This window comes from Poecilia latipinna, unplaced genomic scaffold, assembly GCF_001443285.1.
Source record: "Poecilia latipinna isolate Pla-1442-1.1 unplaced genomic scaffold, P_latipinna-1.0 Scaffold674, whole genome shotgun sequence".
Taxonomy (NCBI): Eukaryota; Metazoa; Chordata; class Actinopteri; order Cyprinodontiformes; family Poeciliidae; genus Poecilia; species Poecilia latipinna.
Window position 1 is genome coordinate 164,360 of NW_015113290.1, and position 13,526 is coordinate 177,885.

The 13,526-nt window shown below is 38.4% G+C and overlaps 2 protein-coding genes across 2 annotated transcripts in view; both read left to right on the forward strand.

Annotated features, from left to right (window-relative positions):
* The window catches only part of rabif (RAB interacting factor), a 5,525-nt gene extending 4,293 nt beyond the window's left edge, over positions 1–1,232 (forward strand). Inside the window, exon 3 of the mRNA XM_015044420.1 lies at positions 765–1,232. Within this exon, the coding sequence (XP_014899906.1) occupies positions 765–1,013 (249 nt within the window). The 3' untranslated portion in view covers positions 1,014–1,232. The remainder of the gene's footprint in view (positions 1–764) is intronic.
* A 4,293-nt stretch (positions 1,233–5,525) lies between these two features.
* kdm5ba (lysine demethylase 5Ba) overlaps positions 5,526–13,526 on the forward strand; it is a 22,703-nt gene continuing 14,702 nt past the window's right edge. Inside the window, exons 1-9 of the mRNA XM_015044422.1 lie at positions 5,526–5,829; positions 9,858–9,935; positions 10,111–10,233; positions 10,393–10,563; positions 11,186–11,311; positions 11,848–11,941; positions 12,031–12,137; positions 12,234–12,392; positions 12,493–12,612. Of these exons, the coding sequence (XP_014899908.1) occupies positions 5,677–5,829; positions 9,858–9,935; positions 10,111–10,233; positions 10,393–10,563; positions 11,186–11,311; positions 11,848–11,941; positions 12,031–12,137; positions 12,234–12,392; positions 12,493–12,612 (1,131 nt within the window). The 5' untranslated portion in view covers positions 5,526–5,676. The remainder of the gene's footprint in view (positions 5,830–9,857; positions 9,936–10,110; positions 10,234–10,392; positions 10,564–11,185; positions 11,312–11,847; positions 11,942–12,030; positions 12,138–12,233; positions 12,393–12,492; positions 12,613–13,526) is intronic.

Sequence of the window (13,526 nt, forward strand, 5' to 3'; positions counted from 1 at the left end):
ATCTCTCTCAAAGTTTCCCTTTTTTAGTTCACAGTGTCAGCATTAGGGAAAGATAGGCTAGATCAGTGTTTCTCAACCCTGGTCCTCACCGCCCCCCTACACTGCATGTTTTAGATGTGCCTCTATTCCAGAACAGCTGATTCAAATGATTGCATGACCATCAAGTACTACAGAAGCCTGTTAATCACACAGATACAATTCAGGTGTTTAGCAGAAGGGGAAAACCTAAAACATGCAGGACAGGAGGGTGATGAGGACCAGGGTTGAGAAACATTGAATTAGACCAAACTTCTCTTCTCAAATGTTAGTTAACCTCTCACAGGTCTCCAAAGTCATAGCATGATTATTTAAAGAGATGGTAGTCATTCTGTATGTAAACATTTGATTTTAAAGATGATGCGAAACAAATCTTGCATATTTTTCTCATTTGCTTTTAGCAAATATAAATAATTTTGGTTGTTCTAACTGAATTAAAACATATTTTTAATTGGTGTCTCATTGGTAATTGGTCTGGAGAATTTAAAGTTATTTGGAACGGAAATGTTCAGTGTCCCTTCAGTCTGAGAGATCTACTGAAGTCTAGAGTTGGACCTTTGTAGAGAAGGATCAAGATTTTTACCAGAGTTTCTGAAGCACGAGCGATTCTTGTGCAACCCGTAGCAGGAAGAACACAAAGTGTTGTCCTGGTTAGATATAAATACTCACAAACCTTGTGCTCTTAACCAAATCTTTTTGTCACCCGTTTTCTCTCCTTCTCAAATTAGCTGTTCCTGCCCTCCATGCGGAAAAAGAGCAGCCTCAGCAACACCGAGGGCTCAGTTGACGGTGACACTCTGACGGCTCACTGGTTGGTGGACGACATGTTCAGTTTTGAGAACGTGGGCTTCACAAAAGACGTGGGAAAGATCAAGTACCTGATCTGCGCAGATTGTGAGATCGGACCAATCGGATGGCACTGTTTGGATGACAAGAAAAAATTTTACGTCGCTTTGGACAGAGTGAATCATGAATAATGCTGGTGCAGATGTGAGCCTAATGGACTTCAGGAAGGTTGTGGCCTGCTATGCATTCCTTCGTGGATTTCCCCCCATAAATTGACCCTGACTTAATCCGTCATTGACACGTGTGAAGAAACGGCTGTGTGTAAACGGTTTGGTATAAGATTGTGCCACATTCATTCTTAACATTCTCATAAGACTCACTAATATTATAATAAAAGTATTGAAAGTTGATTTTGATATTCTTTCATGCACCTTATATCAAGAAGTTGCAGTGTCTTCTACAGACTGTTTTATGAAAAATATTTTCATCCTTCAATCCCTCTATTTTTTTTTTATCCAATGCCACCTTTAAATTTTAATCCAGCGAGGCGTCTTTGTGATATTTCTCTACCAGCTTTGCACATTTTTAAACTAGACAGTTTCCTCTTCTTTAAAAATACCAAATTTCATGATTACTACAAATTCTCAATTGGATTTAGATCTGGACTTTGACTGGGTCATGCTAGCACACGAATATGCTTCAATTTAAACTATTGCATTGTATCATTAGCTAGATTTTTATAGTTGGTATCCACCTGGAAGGGAAACCTTTGTAGCAGTCAAAAGTGTTATGCAACCTTTAACAGTTTTTGTTTTATTTTTGCAGAATTGCTCTGTTTTGCCTCTACCCTCCCATCAACCCTGATTTATTTATTTTTATTCCTGTTGCAGAGAAACATCCCCAGAGCATAACAGAGCTACTACCATGCTTCACAGTAACGTATGCAGGGAAATGTTTTTTTTCCTCCATTTTCTTTGTGTCTTTGTGGTAACATGAGATTGAATTTATGATGCTGCATTGATTAGACAGGCACTGCTAAAAATAGGTATCCATGGAAAGTTTGACTGCTTTTTATGACAGACGTTTGAATAAAATGTGATTTACAGCATGCAACACACTTTAACAAAGATCTTAAAGTATTAAGTATTAAATCAGGCCAGTGGAAATCATATGAATTGCTAGTATATAGCTATTTAAGAGTAGAGTTCAATCCAAACACAGCGTTCATCTGTTCTTCAGCTTAACCAACCTGGTTAATCTTTTAGTACATCTTTGGTGGATTTCCTTTAAAAACCCCAGTGTGTGCCATTTCAGGATGCTGTTCCGTTCTACAACACTAGATGTCCTAACTTCACGGCTTGACGAGCTTCCTGACTGCAGCATCATGTGGTTTATTGTTAGTTTTAATAACCAGAGGTGCTGCACACATTAACTGACTTCTTGACCTCAACACAAGTGGTTCACAACTTGGTGTAACAAACACCAAGTTTGTTGGTGTTTGTAGTGTTTCCAAGCATCACCAGAGCTCGAGTCAAACTGCTGCAGTTGATTTGCACCAAAAATGAAGACAAAAGTGAAGAACACAATCTAAAGACCATAAAACAACTATTATTACTGTGGTTAACATAAATGCAATGAAATTGTTGTGTTTTTTTGTGTCATTTAATTGTTGGAGGTGAGATGTAGGGTATTGATGACCCCTGCTGCCAGAGGGTTGGTTGTCCACTGTGTCTCTGTGTCGTCCTGTGATGGACTGGTGATCTGCCCAGGGTGTTCCCTGCTTATAGCCAAGGTGACCCTGAAAGGATAAGCTGGTGTAGGTGATGAGTGGATATTTTGATTTTAATGCATATACGTAGAAATGTATATTAAACACCTGTAGCAAAATGAAAAACACAAAGTGATCTTTAAAAAAAAAAAGTAGTTTGGTTAGTGATTACGTTAAGTGAATGATGATGTGGATGATAGATCGACATGTTTGCATCCCCTGTTCATCCGAGGTGCTTTCAGATAACAGTGCATTCTGGGAACGCTGACTGGGACTGATTCTGACGTTGGAGCTGTTCAAGGTTGATGACAAGGAGCGGATGTGGGAGGTGTGCGAGTTTTCTGGAGTGTGTCTGGAAAGGAGACGCGTTCATGGTTCCTTCTATAGTTCGACTCTTGGATCTTCCCAGATGGCATCCAGAGCTGGGGCTAACTGAAGGAAAGTGCTGCTTTGTTCAGTTATTTTTGGGTCAATAAATTTTTCCCAGAACTTTCTCACGTCGGCCTTTGAACACAACTAAACCCCCTTATACACAACATTTCTAAACTATCTCTTCTGGAAAAGACCTTGAGCACACTGCTGTGAGTCTGTGGTATCTATATTTTTGGAACAGTCTGTCTCTAAAAAGGAAACAAACGGCTTTAAAAAAAATAGTCAACTCTGTTTTTCCTAAGGGCTAGAGCTGGGCATATCAATCTAAATACTACTAATATTGATATCAAGGTAAGTATTTGTATCAGATCAATACTTTTGTTCATAGTTTCTCTTCAATATGTCTTGGACATTACTCAGATTTCCACACAAAGTTCATGCCCGAGCATATGCAGGAAATATAACACCAAAGATCAAAAGCTTGCAATTTTAATTTGAGAGCAGGATTTCATACTTTTGTAATGTTTGCACTCAAAACATGTAAATATTACAAAATTCCTCATAAGCACAGTTTTATTATTTATTCATGCATTTGATGTAAAATCTTTCTGAAACTCAAATATGTATAGTCATGGAAAGATGTATACGTCAAACCTAAAATATATGTCTGAATATTAATCATTAAAGAAAATATAGTACTCCAACTTAATATATATAGAGAGATTAGTTATTCTAATACACAATTGTGTGTAGTAGAAGTTAGTAAGGGGATTATGTTATTTCTATACAGTTATATTATTTTCTATTGTATTTAGTAAAAAAAAAAAAAAACATCTTAAAATGTATAAACAACTAACTGGAGTCAAATGCCCAAATTATTTAATAATGATTTTTGTAAAGTATTGATATTATTAATGATACTAGTCCAGTATTTATTTAGTATTCAATTGATACCATAATTCTCAGCATCGCACACCTCTGCCAATACTTGTCTGATGTAAACATGGCAAAGACACTTGCAGAGTACAACTGAGAGACGAAAACTGATAATGCAAAGATGGACGACAGAGGAATTTTAAATGTAAGAGAATCAAAGTTAAATTAAAGCAACTGTGCAAATGTTTTAACAGTACATGACAGTAAAAAAAAAACAGGAAAATATGAAATCCATTGTTGTTGTTTTTTTAATGTTTAATAATGGCAGAAAACATGTTTTAAAGCACTTTTAGTGAAAAGGAGCTCTACACATTTACACATGCTCCAATGGTTTTTGCTAAAACAGCCAAGGCCACCTGCAAATTACAGCTACTTTCTAAAATCCACGACCAGGAAGTTCAAGTGAAACGGAGAACAGGGACATTCAAATGAACCTTTTCTGAAGTGTGAAGCAAAAGCAACTCTGGACTGTTTTTAGCAAGCAGTCTTAGCAGATCGAGTTTCTGAAGCTCTATTCAAAAAAATGTAATTAGTCTTTCTCTTTTAAAGTAAAAAGTCGCATCTTAAATGAGGCCAAAAGACTGAAAAGTGATGACTTGCTACAGCACATCAGGGCAGTTCTAAGGTCTTTAAAATGACTCGGAAAATAGATTTTAAAATACTATTGTTAGTTTATAAATCACTCAATGGCTTCGCATCAAAATACATTAAAGATCTTTTGTCAAGTCAAACTTCCACACTCAGGTCTTCTTGGTTCAAGTCTCTGCATCCCCAGAGTCAAACACGGAAAAGCAGCATTCAGTTTTTATGCTCCTCTAATCTAAAATAAGTCATTTTAGTGTACAGTACACAATCCTACATTACATCTGAGCAATATACTCTTGTGTTTATGTGATATAAATATAAACTTGCCACACATCTGAGAAATTTTGGTACACTAAATCTAACAGAGTTAGTCCAAATCGAAAAATTATACTATTTCGATTTATTTTTAGTAGCTGTTGGCATCTTTGGGAACAAATGTTTACTATAAAAATATAAACAATTGGTCCCTGGACATATGACTGCTCCCTGCCAATGAATGAGCTTCTTTGGACCATTTAAAAACATAGTCCCGGTCAGCGCGGAGTGATCTGGTAGGTGTGTTCGAATAGCAAACACAGAGTACAGTCTGATAAATCTATTCATTCAGCGCAACCGGGCGGCCTATGGAGCTGTAAACTCATCCCATCGGTTTATTTGTGAAGCTACTGAATGCTGTGCACCGCCGTGCCAGAAAAATGAACGAATCAAACACGGCCATAATTTTTTGACATGAACACGGAACCGACAAGGAATAAAACCTTGTTATCAATGTGTTAGTAGTCAAAACAATTTTCCTTTCTGTTCTCGTTTTTAACTGTCTCAAGTCAGACTGGGATTATCTCTGTGTGGTTACTCAGCCATTTATCTTTCTGTGATATAAACTGGTTGTATTTAAGATAAACTACAAAAATAGTTAATTCAAATAAAAGATAAACGCACAAACAGTCTATTTAGTCGATAAAAAGCCGTGATGTATGTTCTGTTGTGAGATACGTCCGAACTCTTGGGTGTCTACCTCTCGCAGCGGAAGCGCACTGCTCACCAGGTCGTGTCCAACTGGATAATACGTCTTTGAGTTCAATGAGTAGAGAGTGGACATGAATTGAAAGACAGAAATTCAAAGCGAATACAACCGGTGTGAGTAAGCCGTTTCCCCACATATTTTCATCTGGAGTCTTATCAAAGATGCAACAATGACTCAACCGCAGCTGAACGAGTTTATTCCTCCCCCGGAGTGCCCTGTTTTTGAGCCCAGCTGGGAGGAATTCGCCGACCCTTTTGCGTACATCAACAAAATACGACCAATTGCGGAGAAAACTGGCATCTGCAAAATCCGACCACCACCGGTGATTATCTTTCTTCTCTTTCATTTATTCTGAATTGTTCGAGTTTGTTGCGTGCTGCCGTGGTCGCGGCTGTTGGGGGTAATTTTAGCAGACAAAGTTGTGTTTTTAGACGGCTTTTCAACATGGCGGATTGCGGCTCCGTTGTAAGCTAGCCCGAGCTGGAGTTGCTGGCACCAACGGTCAGCAGCTTTTTCAGACGGGAGGAAATCTGTGTCTCCATCCAAATTAACCCCCCTATCCCCCCCAAAATTAGACCTGCCTTTAATGATGCGCTCTGTGAAAAATGCGACATATTTTAAAACGATAATAGAAACGTTGAAGTTTGCCAGTACGCAAATATAATGTAAATTGTTTACATTTGCGCAGAATCAAGTGCTTCCTGGAGTCGGGGCCCCCCAGAGAAAAGAGAGAGAGAAAAAAGGGAAGGGCAAATAAGAGTCTCAAAATTTTGAACTGTTTATTTGACTATTAACGTATTTCGATGTAAAACTGAAGTTTAGTGGGCTGGATCTGACAGATTTAGCCAGCATGAGGCGTGAGTTGGGCCTGTTTAAAGCTGCAGTTGTCTGACATTAACGTACGTGCTCGGTGACCAACTGTTTATGGAGTGAAAAGAGTCTCTCAAACTGGACACTTAATGAACACTTTTTGTTTATCTGCTGCCTTTTTGTGTGGCATCTCTTCGCCCGATGTGCGATGATCGATGTTGTTAAATGTTTAGGGCACAAAGACTTAACCTATTTTTTTTTTTTTTTTTTTTTTTAAATGCTCGCAAACTGACTATTTTTAGAGCTCGGGATAAATGGCTGGGTTATACCATATTCCACACCACTGACATTTCATAGCTGACAAACATTTCTAATAAATAAAAAAAAATTATACATGTATTAAAATGATTGGCAAAACAAATCAATCTCAATTTGACCCTTTCTTTTTGATATAACAAATTGCAGAGACCTTCTTGAAGGGTGTGCCCAAACATTAACTTGCATTAGATAAAACGCAGATTCTGCCCAAACAAATTATCTCTGCATGACTGCTGTGCGTCTCTGGCTTGTATTCCCCTTTGTCATTATTATGCCCTGGATGAAAGGGGTTTTGTGAGGCCTGTGTATTTTCACATAACGTGGCAGTGGTGTCCTGCAGAAATTTGGAAGCAGTAAAAGGCCCACTTTGCACGGTCTAACCAGACAGCCAGGGGTACAAGGAACTGAATTGTTATCAAAACCCGGTGGGTGGGTGGGGTGACTGCTTTTCAGTGTTTGCTCATCCAATGGTAGGAAAAAAAAAAAGCCCAGCTCATGTAAACAAAGGCCACTGAGAGAAGGTTTGAACAAAGATTGACTGCTGATGCCTAGCTCATCACCAGAAGAAGTGAATTAAGATTAACTAATGCAATTTTTAATTTAGTTTTTATTTACACATGTGCACTTGGATCTGTCACAATACAGTGTTTGTTTAAAATAAACGCATAAGAACTTGATGATCATGTTACAAATAGACTAGAAACTAATCTACAATTTCCATTGAAGTGTATGTTTAACTCTTGGAAAGTATCTTCCAGGTATCTAGTCGCTTGTTTGAGCTTTTAATAAAGTCGTTTTGTTTCTGTAAGGAGAGTTTAATGCAGTTTGACGCCTCTATATATAGTAGTCTGTGTTTAGAGCTTTCCTGAGGCAACCTCTTTGCTCCATTTTATTTCCGTTTTTCTTTCCCCCCTCCCCCCCCTCTCTTCAAAAAAAGTTTTTGAAGCGGAAGTAAACATTTCACCACAACCTGTTTCTGATCAGAGATTTCTGGGTGCAGAGTATGTGGTAAGAATTTCCTCCAGGGTTCTGTGCAGGTTAGAGATGTTTTTAAGCCTGCTTTGTTATTTTGTAGACGTATAATAAACTGTTTTTTTTTTGTTTTTGTTTTTTTTTGTTTATTTTACATGGAAGATTTTTAGGAATGAGGAGTTATCCTAGTCTCATCTTGGAAGAACAATATCATGATGAGAGTTGTTAAAAATGACTCTTAAAAACTGAAAATGAGAGCATTTTAAAAACTGTTTCTAAAAATGCAGTTTCTGAACCAAGTTAAGCTGTTTGGGACTTAACTTCAGTGTGCTTTTGTTAGTCACTGACCCTAGACAGAAACAATTCCTGAATTTTAATGAATATAGGCAAAACAGGAGTAGAAGTGGTCAAACTACATCCGTTAAGTGCAAAGAATAACTTTCCAAACATCGCTTTATTATTGACAAAGAAATGTGTACATAAAATAACTGGTTTCTTGAACAATAATAGTTGTTTTTTTTTTAGCTTCTATCACTATGTGTTAACATACTACAGTAGCAGAGTTTCAGGTCATTACTTTAAATCATCCATATGTGAAAGAAAAAGCATTGTGGTGACTGCAGCTTCCGTTTAGTTTGTCTAAACAGGGGTGTCCAAAGTCGGTCCTCGAGGGCCGGCATCCTGCATGTTTTAGTTCTCTATTGGTTGTAACAACCTCCTCAGCAAGTCAGTGTTCTGCTTAGGCCTTCTAACAGCCATCATTTGATGCAGGTGTGTAAAACCAGGGAGAGAACTAAAACATGCAGGATGACGGCCCTCGAGGACCGCCTTTGGACACCCCTGGTCTAAGAATATATTTAAACTGGGCTAAAGGCTACTAAGGAACCCCATGGTACGCCTTCAATAGCGTCCTTTGTCTGAAATCAAGACATTTAATCCTTTTTTGCTAGTTTTATTCATTCTAATTCAGTCCTTCCAGCAAAACATGAAATATTTCAATGTTTACTATAATCATGCACTTAGTGAGAGAGGCCCAGCTTCCCTTCACACTCAAGGACAAATTTTCACCAGTCGTTTGACTCATTTGCAAATCCTCTGTCGTACAAGGAAGTGTGCCATCACACTTTTAACAACGCACAGCTGAAATTCGTTTGCTGATTGTTGGACCACAACTCTGTTCTCGAGGCTCGTAGGAAGTGTGTGTGTATGTGTGTGTGTGTTTGTTTGAGAAATGCTGTTTAAGAGTTTGATAAGAATCACAATGTTTAGACTGGTAGCAGCGACCAATACACTTCAGCATCTGCCTCCTTGTGGCTCTTATCTATCTTGGTTTGCAGAAATTCATTTGTCATGCAAAGTAATCAGTCATTTTTAATAAAGTGGTTATTTTAATTAACATTTCTGCTGCTTATTTAATTATTAAAAAGTATCGTATGAACTTATTGTATACCTAGTTGGTTAATGCTGAGCCCAAAAGTAGCAGGAGGGCAACAAAAAGAGGTTGTAGACCGCCAGCTTTTGAAAACTGCATCCACATTTTTGCACTGTTTTCCAGGTTCAGTGAATCTGTTCACACTGATTGGTGATGATATGTAGCATGTGTTGAGTTTCACTTCTTTTTTTTTTTTGGTTGTGGAGCTGGGGAGTTGAATCTAACAAATAATTAATTAGAAATTGACTGTAAAAGTCAACATTCTGCTTTTTAATATTTCAAAACATAAATGCCATTACACTGGAATGTCACCAGACATGGACACATTATACATTTATGTTCCCTGATAATGTCATTCCAGCAATAATAATAAAACAAAGAAATGTTGCCATTTCTTTGTTTGTATATTTATTAAATATTGTTCCCTGAGAGGTCAGAGTACATGTTATTTTACTAAAAGATTAAAGGGATTCCAGTTTTGGCTGAAGATGTTTTCGTTTTTTGGTTCCGTTTCAACAGTTTGGGTTCATTTTGGGTGGTTTTTGGGGTTGTGTTGAGAGCTGGACTGAATTTGTTCAACATTCCAGTCATAGGACCCAAACAATGGCCCATTGCAATTTCTCAAACAAAATAATGTCTTATCGCAAAACCTTCGGCACAGATTAACCAAAGTGACAGGCAGGATCGCGATTCTTTGGGCACAGTTTCCTAAACCCAAACTTTTTTTTTTTCTTTCTTTCTCCGGTACCTGGTATGTTCTGGCAACAATTTCTCTGTAGCCACAAAAACCAACCTTTATTTATTTTTCTTTCCTGCAGGAATGGCAGCCACCTTTTGCTTGTGATGTTGACAGACTAAAGTTCACGCCACGAATACAAAGGCTTAATGAGTTGGAGGTATTTTTATTTGTTGCATTTAAGTACTCGTATAAAAGTTGAGCATAGAACCATCTTTTTTTGATTAATTCATCACTGCGTTCATTCTTCTCTCGCCCAGTGAGAAAGTGAGAGTGAATAGCCTGTTTTTGTTTTGGTATGCACGGCTTTATTCAGTGATTTGTTTTTCCTCTAGGCTCAGACTAGAGTCAAACTCAACTTCCTGGATCAAATTGCAAAATTCTGGGAGCTCCAAGGATGCACTCTGAAAATTCCTCATGTCGAAAGAAAGATTTTAGATCTGTACCAACTCAATAAGGTGAGTTAGACGATGACAAATGTAAGTGCAGATGTGCACAGAAGACGTCGCTGAATTATTTGAGTTCTAATTTTTTAGACTTTTGTTCAAATGTTTACCAATTTGCCCTCGCATAATAACACTCCTCTTTCAAACATTTTCACTTGCTTTTTGTTTAAGTTGGTAAATGAAGAGGGAGGCTTCGACGCGGTTTGCAGAGAGCGCCGCTGGACTAAGATATCAGTCAAGATGGGATTCGCTCCTGGCAAGGCCATCGGCTCTCATCTGCGGGCGCACTATGAGCGGATCCTGTACCCATATAACCTTTTCCAGATTGGATCCAATCTGCCTGTACGTCCCATCACCTGTTTTCTATTCGCTGCACCAGTCATCACTCTTATTGCTTACAGCTGTGTAGAAGTTTATTAGACTACTCTATAAGCCCTTACAACTCACTTTTAAGCACCGTGATGTGATGTTATGAAGTCAAAGTGGACTAATAAACTCTTTTTTTTTTTTTTTTCTTTTTGTAAAATAAATGTAATAATCTTTGATAGATAACTCTTGGATTTGTTTTAGTTTGCTTTTATTTGGAACTGAAAAGCTGCTAAAAAAGATTCAAAACATAAAAATCAAAATATTATCTTGTAACATTATTTTTGATTCATACTCTTTTTTTTCAGGTGTGTGTTTGACAGAATATCACCTCTTTTCTATTCTTGTCTTTATGGATTAACACAAATATAACAAGCTGATTTTATATTTTTAATTGCATTCCTGATAACTGTTTATCAAACATGCTGCTTCTTTATACTTAATACAGCAGGGAAATGTTCTGTTCAATTAATGCACTGCAAAGAAAACTTTATCTGTTTTGAAGCCATTACCTTTTAAAACTTCGGTATATTTTAACACAGGTGACCTTTAAGGTATTGTTATATTTTGACATCAAATTGTCCTGTCGGTCCTTTAGAAGGCCACCTTGACCAACGACACTAAAGACAAGGAGTACACGCCACATGACCTGCCACAACGCCAGTCTGTGCAGCCCCAGGAGACCTGCAGCATCGCTCGGCGGGCTAAACGAATGCGATCTGAAGTAAGTCTGTCGGATTTTGTTTTCTTTTTTATACTTAAAAGTATAAGTCAGTTTCACTATTGCCAATTGATGCCAGTAGTGCACAGCTGGTGAAAGTATATGCACCCAACATATTTGTAAATGAATGTTTTTATTGGCTCATTCACAGTGATCATCTTGAATTCATCTTGGATTTTTCCAACCAGCCTCTGGATCCGTCTGACTGACGGTGTCCTGCAGTGGAGGCTATAAAAATAAAAAAGTGACCCTTGGAGGATTAATCAGGGGAAAAAAATGTTGTTTTTTTTGTAATGTCATATGAATAATCCAAAGCCCTGAAGATGAAATTTGAAATGTTTAAATGCTTTTTTTATTTCGTTTTACCTGTGTCCATTTAATTCAAATTGTAGCTTCTTTTGACCACAGCACGAGTTACTTACACCACAAACAAGCTGGCGACCCAGTTTTAAAAGTAGTTGACCTTTTCAGTGGTTTTGTTTGTGTCTTGCTGGTCAAACTCACTCCGTTTCTGTCCGTTTCTTCCTTTATGACTGCAGCGGCTCTCTTTCAAAAAAGAACCTGGTGAAATTTGTGAGAATCGCCCCAATCTGAGGAGGAGAATGGGAACCTATGTTGGCAAACCAGAACCTGGTAGGACTAATAAATGGAAAAATGAAATGTTTGGTTCTGTTTTTAGAGACTCCTAAAGTTTCTGTTGAATGTCCATCCTTGTCTTTCAGTGAGAATGGCAGTCACTGAAATAAAACAGGAGCCAACTGAACACACGGACCCAACAGAACACGAAGAAATCGATTTAAATAAAATAAACAAACCTCCACAAAATAAAGTAAATGGTTTATGCTTTCAACTGAGGCAGAACTGTTTTAGTCTTGTTTTTACTGCTTGGAAGTTAACAAGTCCGTCGTCGTTTGTCTCTCCGTAGGTGGACCAGTACATGTGCCTGATATGTGGTAGTGGGAGCGCAGAGGACCGCTTGTTGTTGTGCGACGGCTGCGACGACAGCTATCACATCTTTTGTCTCATCCCGCCCCTTCACGACGTCCCCAAAGGTGACTGGAGGTGCCCCAAGTGCCTGGCTCAGGTGAGCTGCTGGTGTCTGCTCTTAACTGGGATTCTATAACCAAACTCCCAGCAGGCCTGATTACGTTGAGCATCTGTTGTTGTTTCTGTATGTTTTGCAGGAATGTGGTAAACCTCCTGTAGCATTTGGGTTTGAGCAAGCCAGCAGGAGCTACACCCTCCAAGCTTTTGGAGACATGGCTGACTCGTTCAAGTCTGATTACTTCAACATGCCAGTTCATGTAAGCTTACATCACTGTGTGTACTTGCAGTTTATCTTCTAAAGGGTCCTGAGCTTTGTGTTGCTCTCTTCCCTAATATTGCTGTTTTGGTGGCTTAATTTGCAGTGATTATGTGGATGGGAGTTATTTAGGTTTTTAAGGAGAAATTGGTGAAGTGGACAGGTAATTATAACCATCATAAAACGTTTGATCAGTTAAACTGGTTTTAGCATGGGCCTGAAAAGGTTTTCAGTGGTTTCAGGTTTGGTTCAGCTGAACAGGGCAGCTTTGTAAATGAACACGTTGATGGATAAATCTCCCAAATTAATTGGACCTCGTCTAAAATCTGCAGCTGGGGCTCCGGTTACGAGCGACTTCTCTGTTTTTAAAATACTTTACATCACAGTTCATAAACTCAATAAACAGTTAAGTGCACCAAAGTTGTTATCATATATTGAGCCTTATAATACCAGCGATATGGATAAGATTACAAATTCTAGCAGTAAATAAAAAAAATCACTGCAAAAAGCAGAATTTTGTCTAATTTCTGAATTGGTTTTAACGACTGCGGGGTCTCCCTGAGGGCAGTCCAAATGATTTCACCCTTTACACTGATTACGATGAACATCATCACATCATGTGAGCTGCAGCTGCTTCCTGTGTTGGATGTTTACCTGCTCAGTAGACACTCGACAGACAGGAGCGTGGGAGAGATCGGTACTCGACACAAAGGATTGAGTTTATGAACCAGGAGAGCAAGTCTTTCTCCTAGTCTTGTTTATACATGGTGATTCAGATTAGCTAGAAAAACATGTTACACACCTGACTGCTGTATTTATTAGAGGTGTGCCGATCTGTCGGTCACCGATCATAATCGGGCCGATTTCCGTGAAAAAGTGTAAGACCGGTGATCGGCGATCATTGTCTCTTGTTGC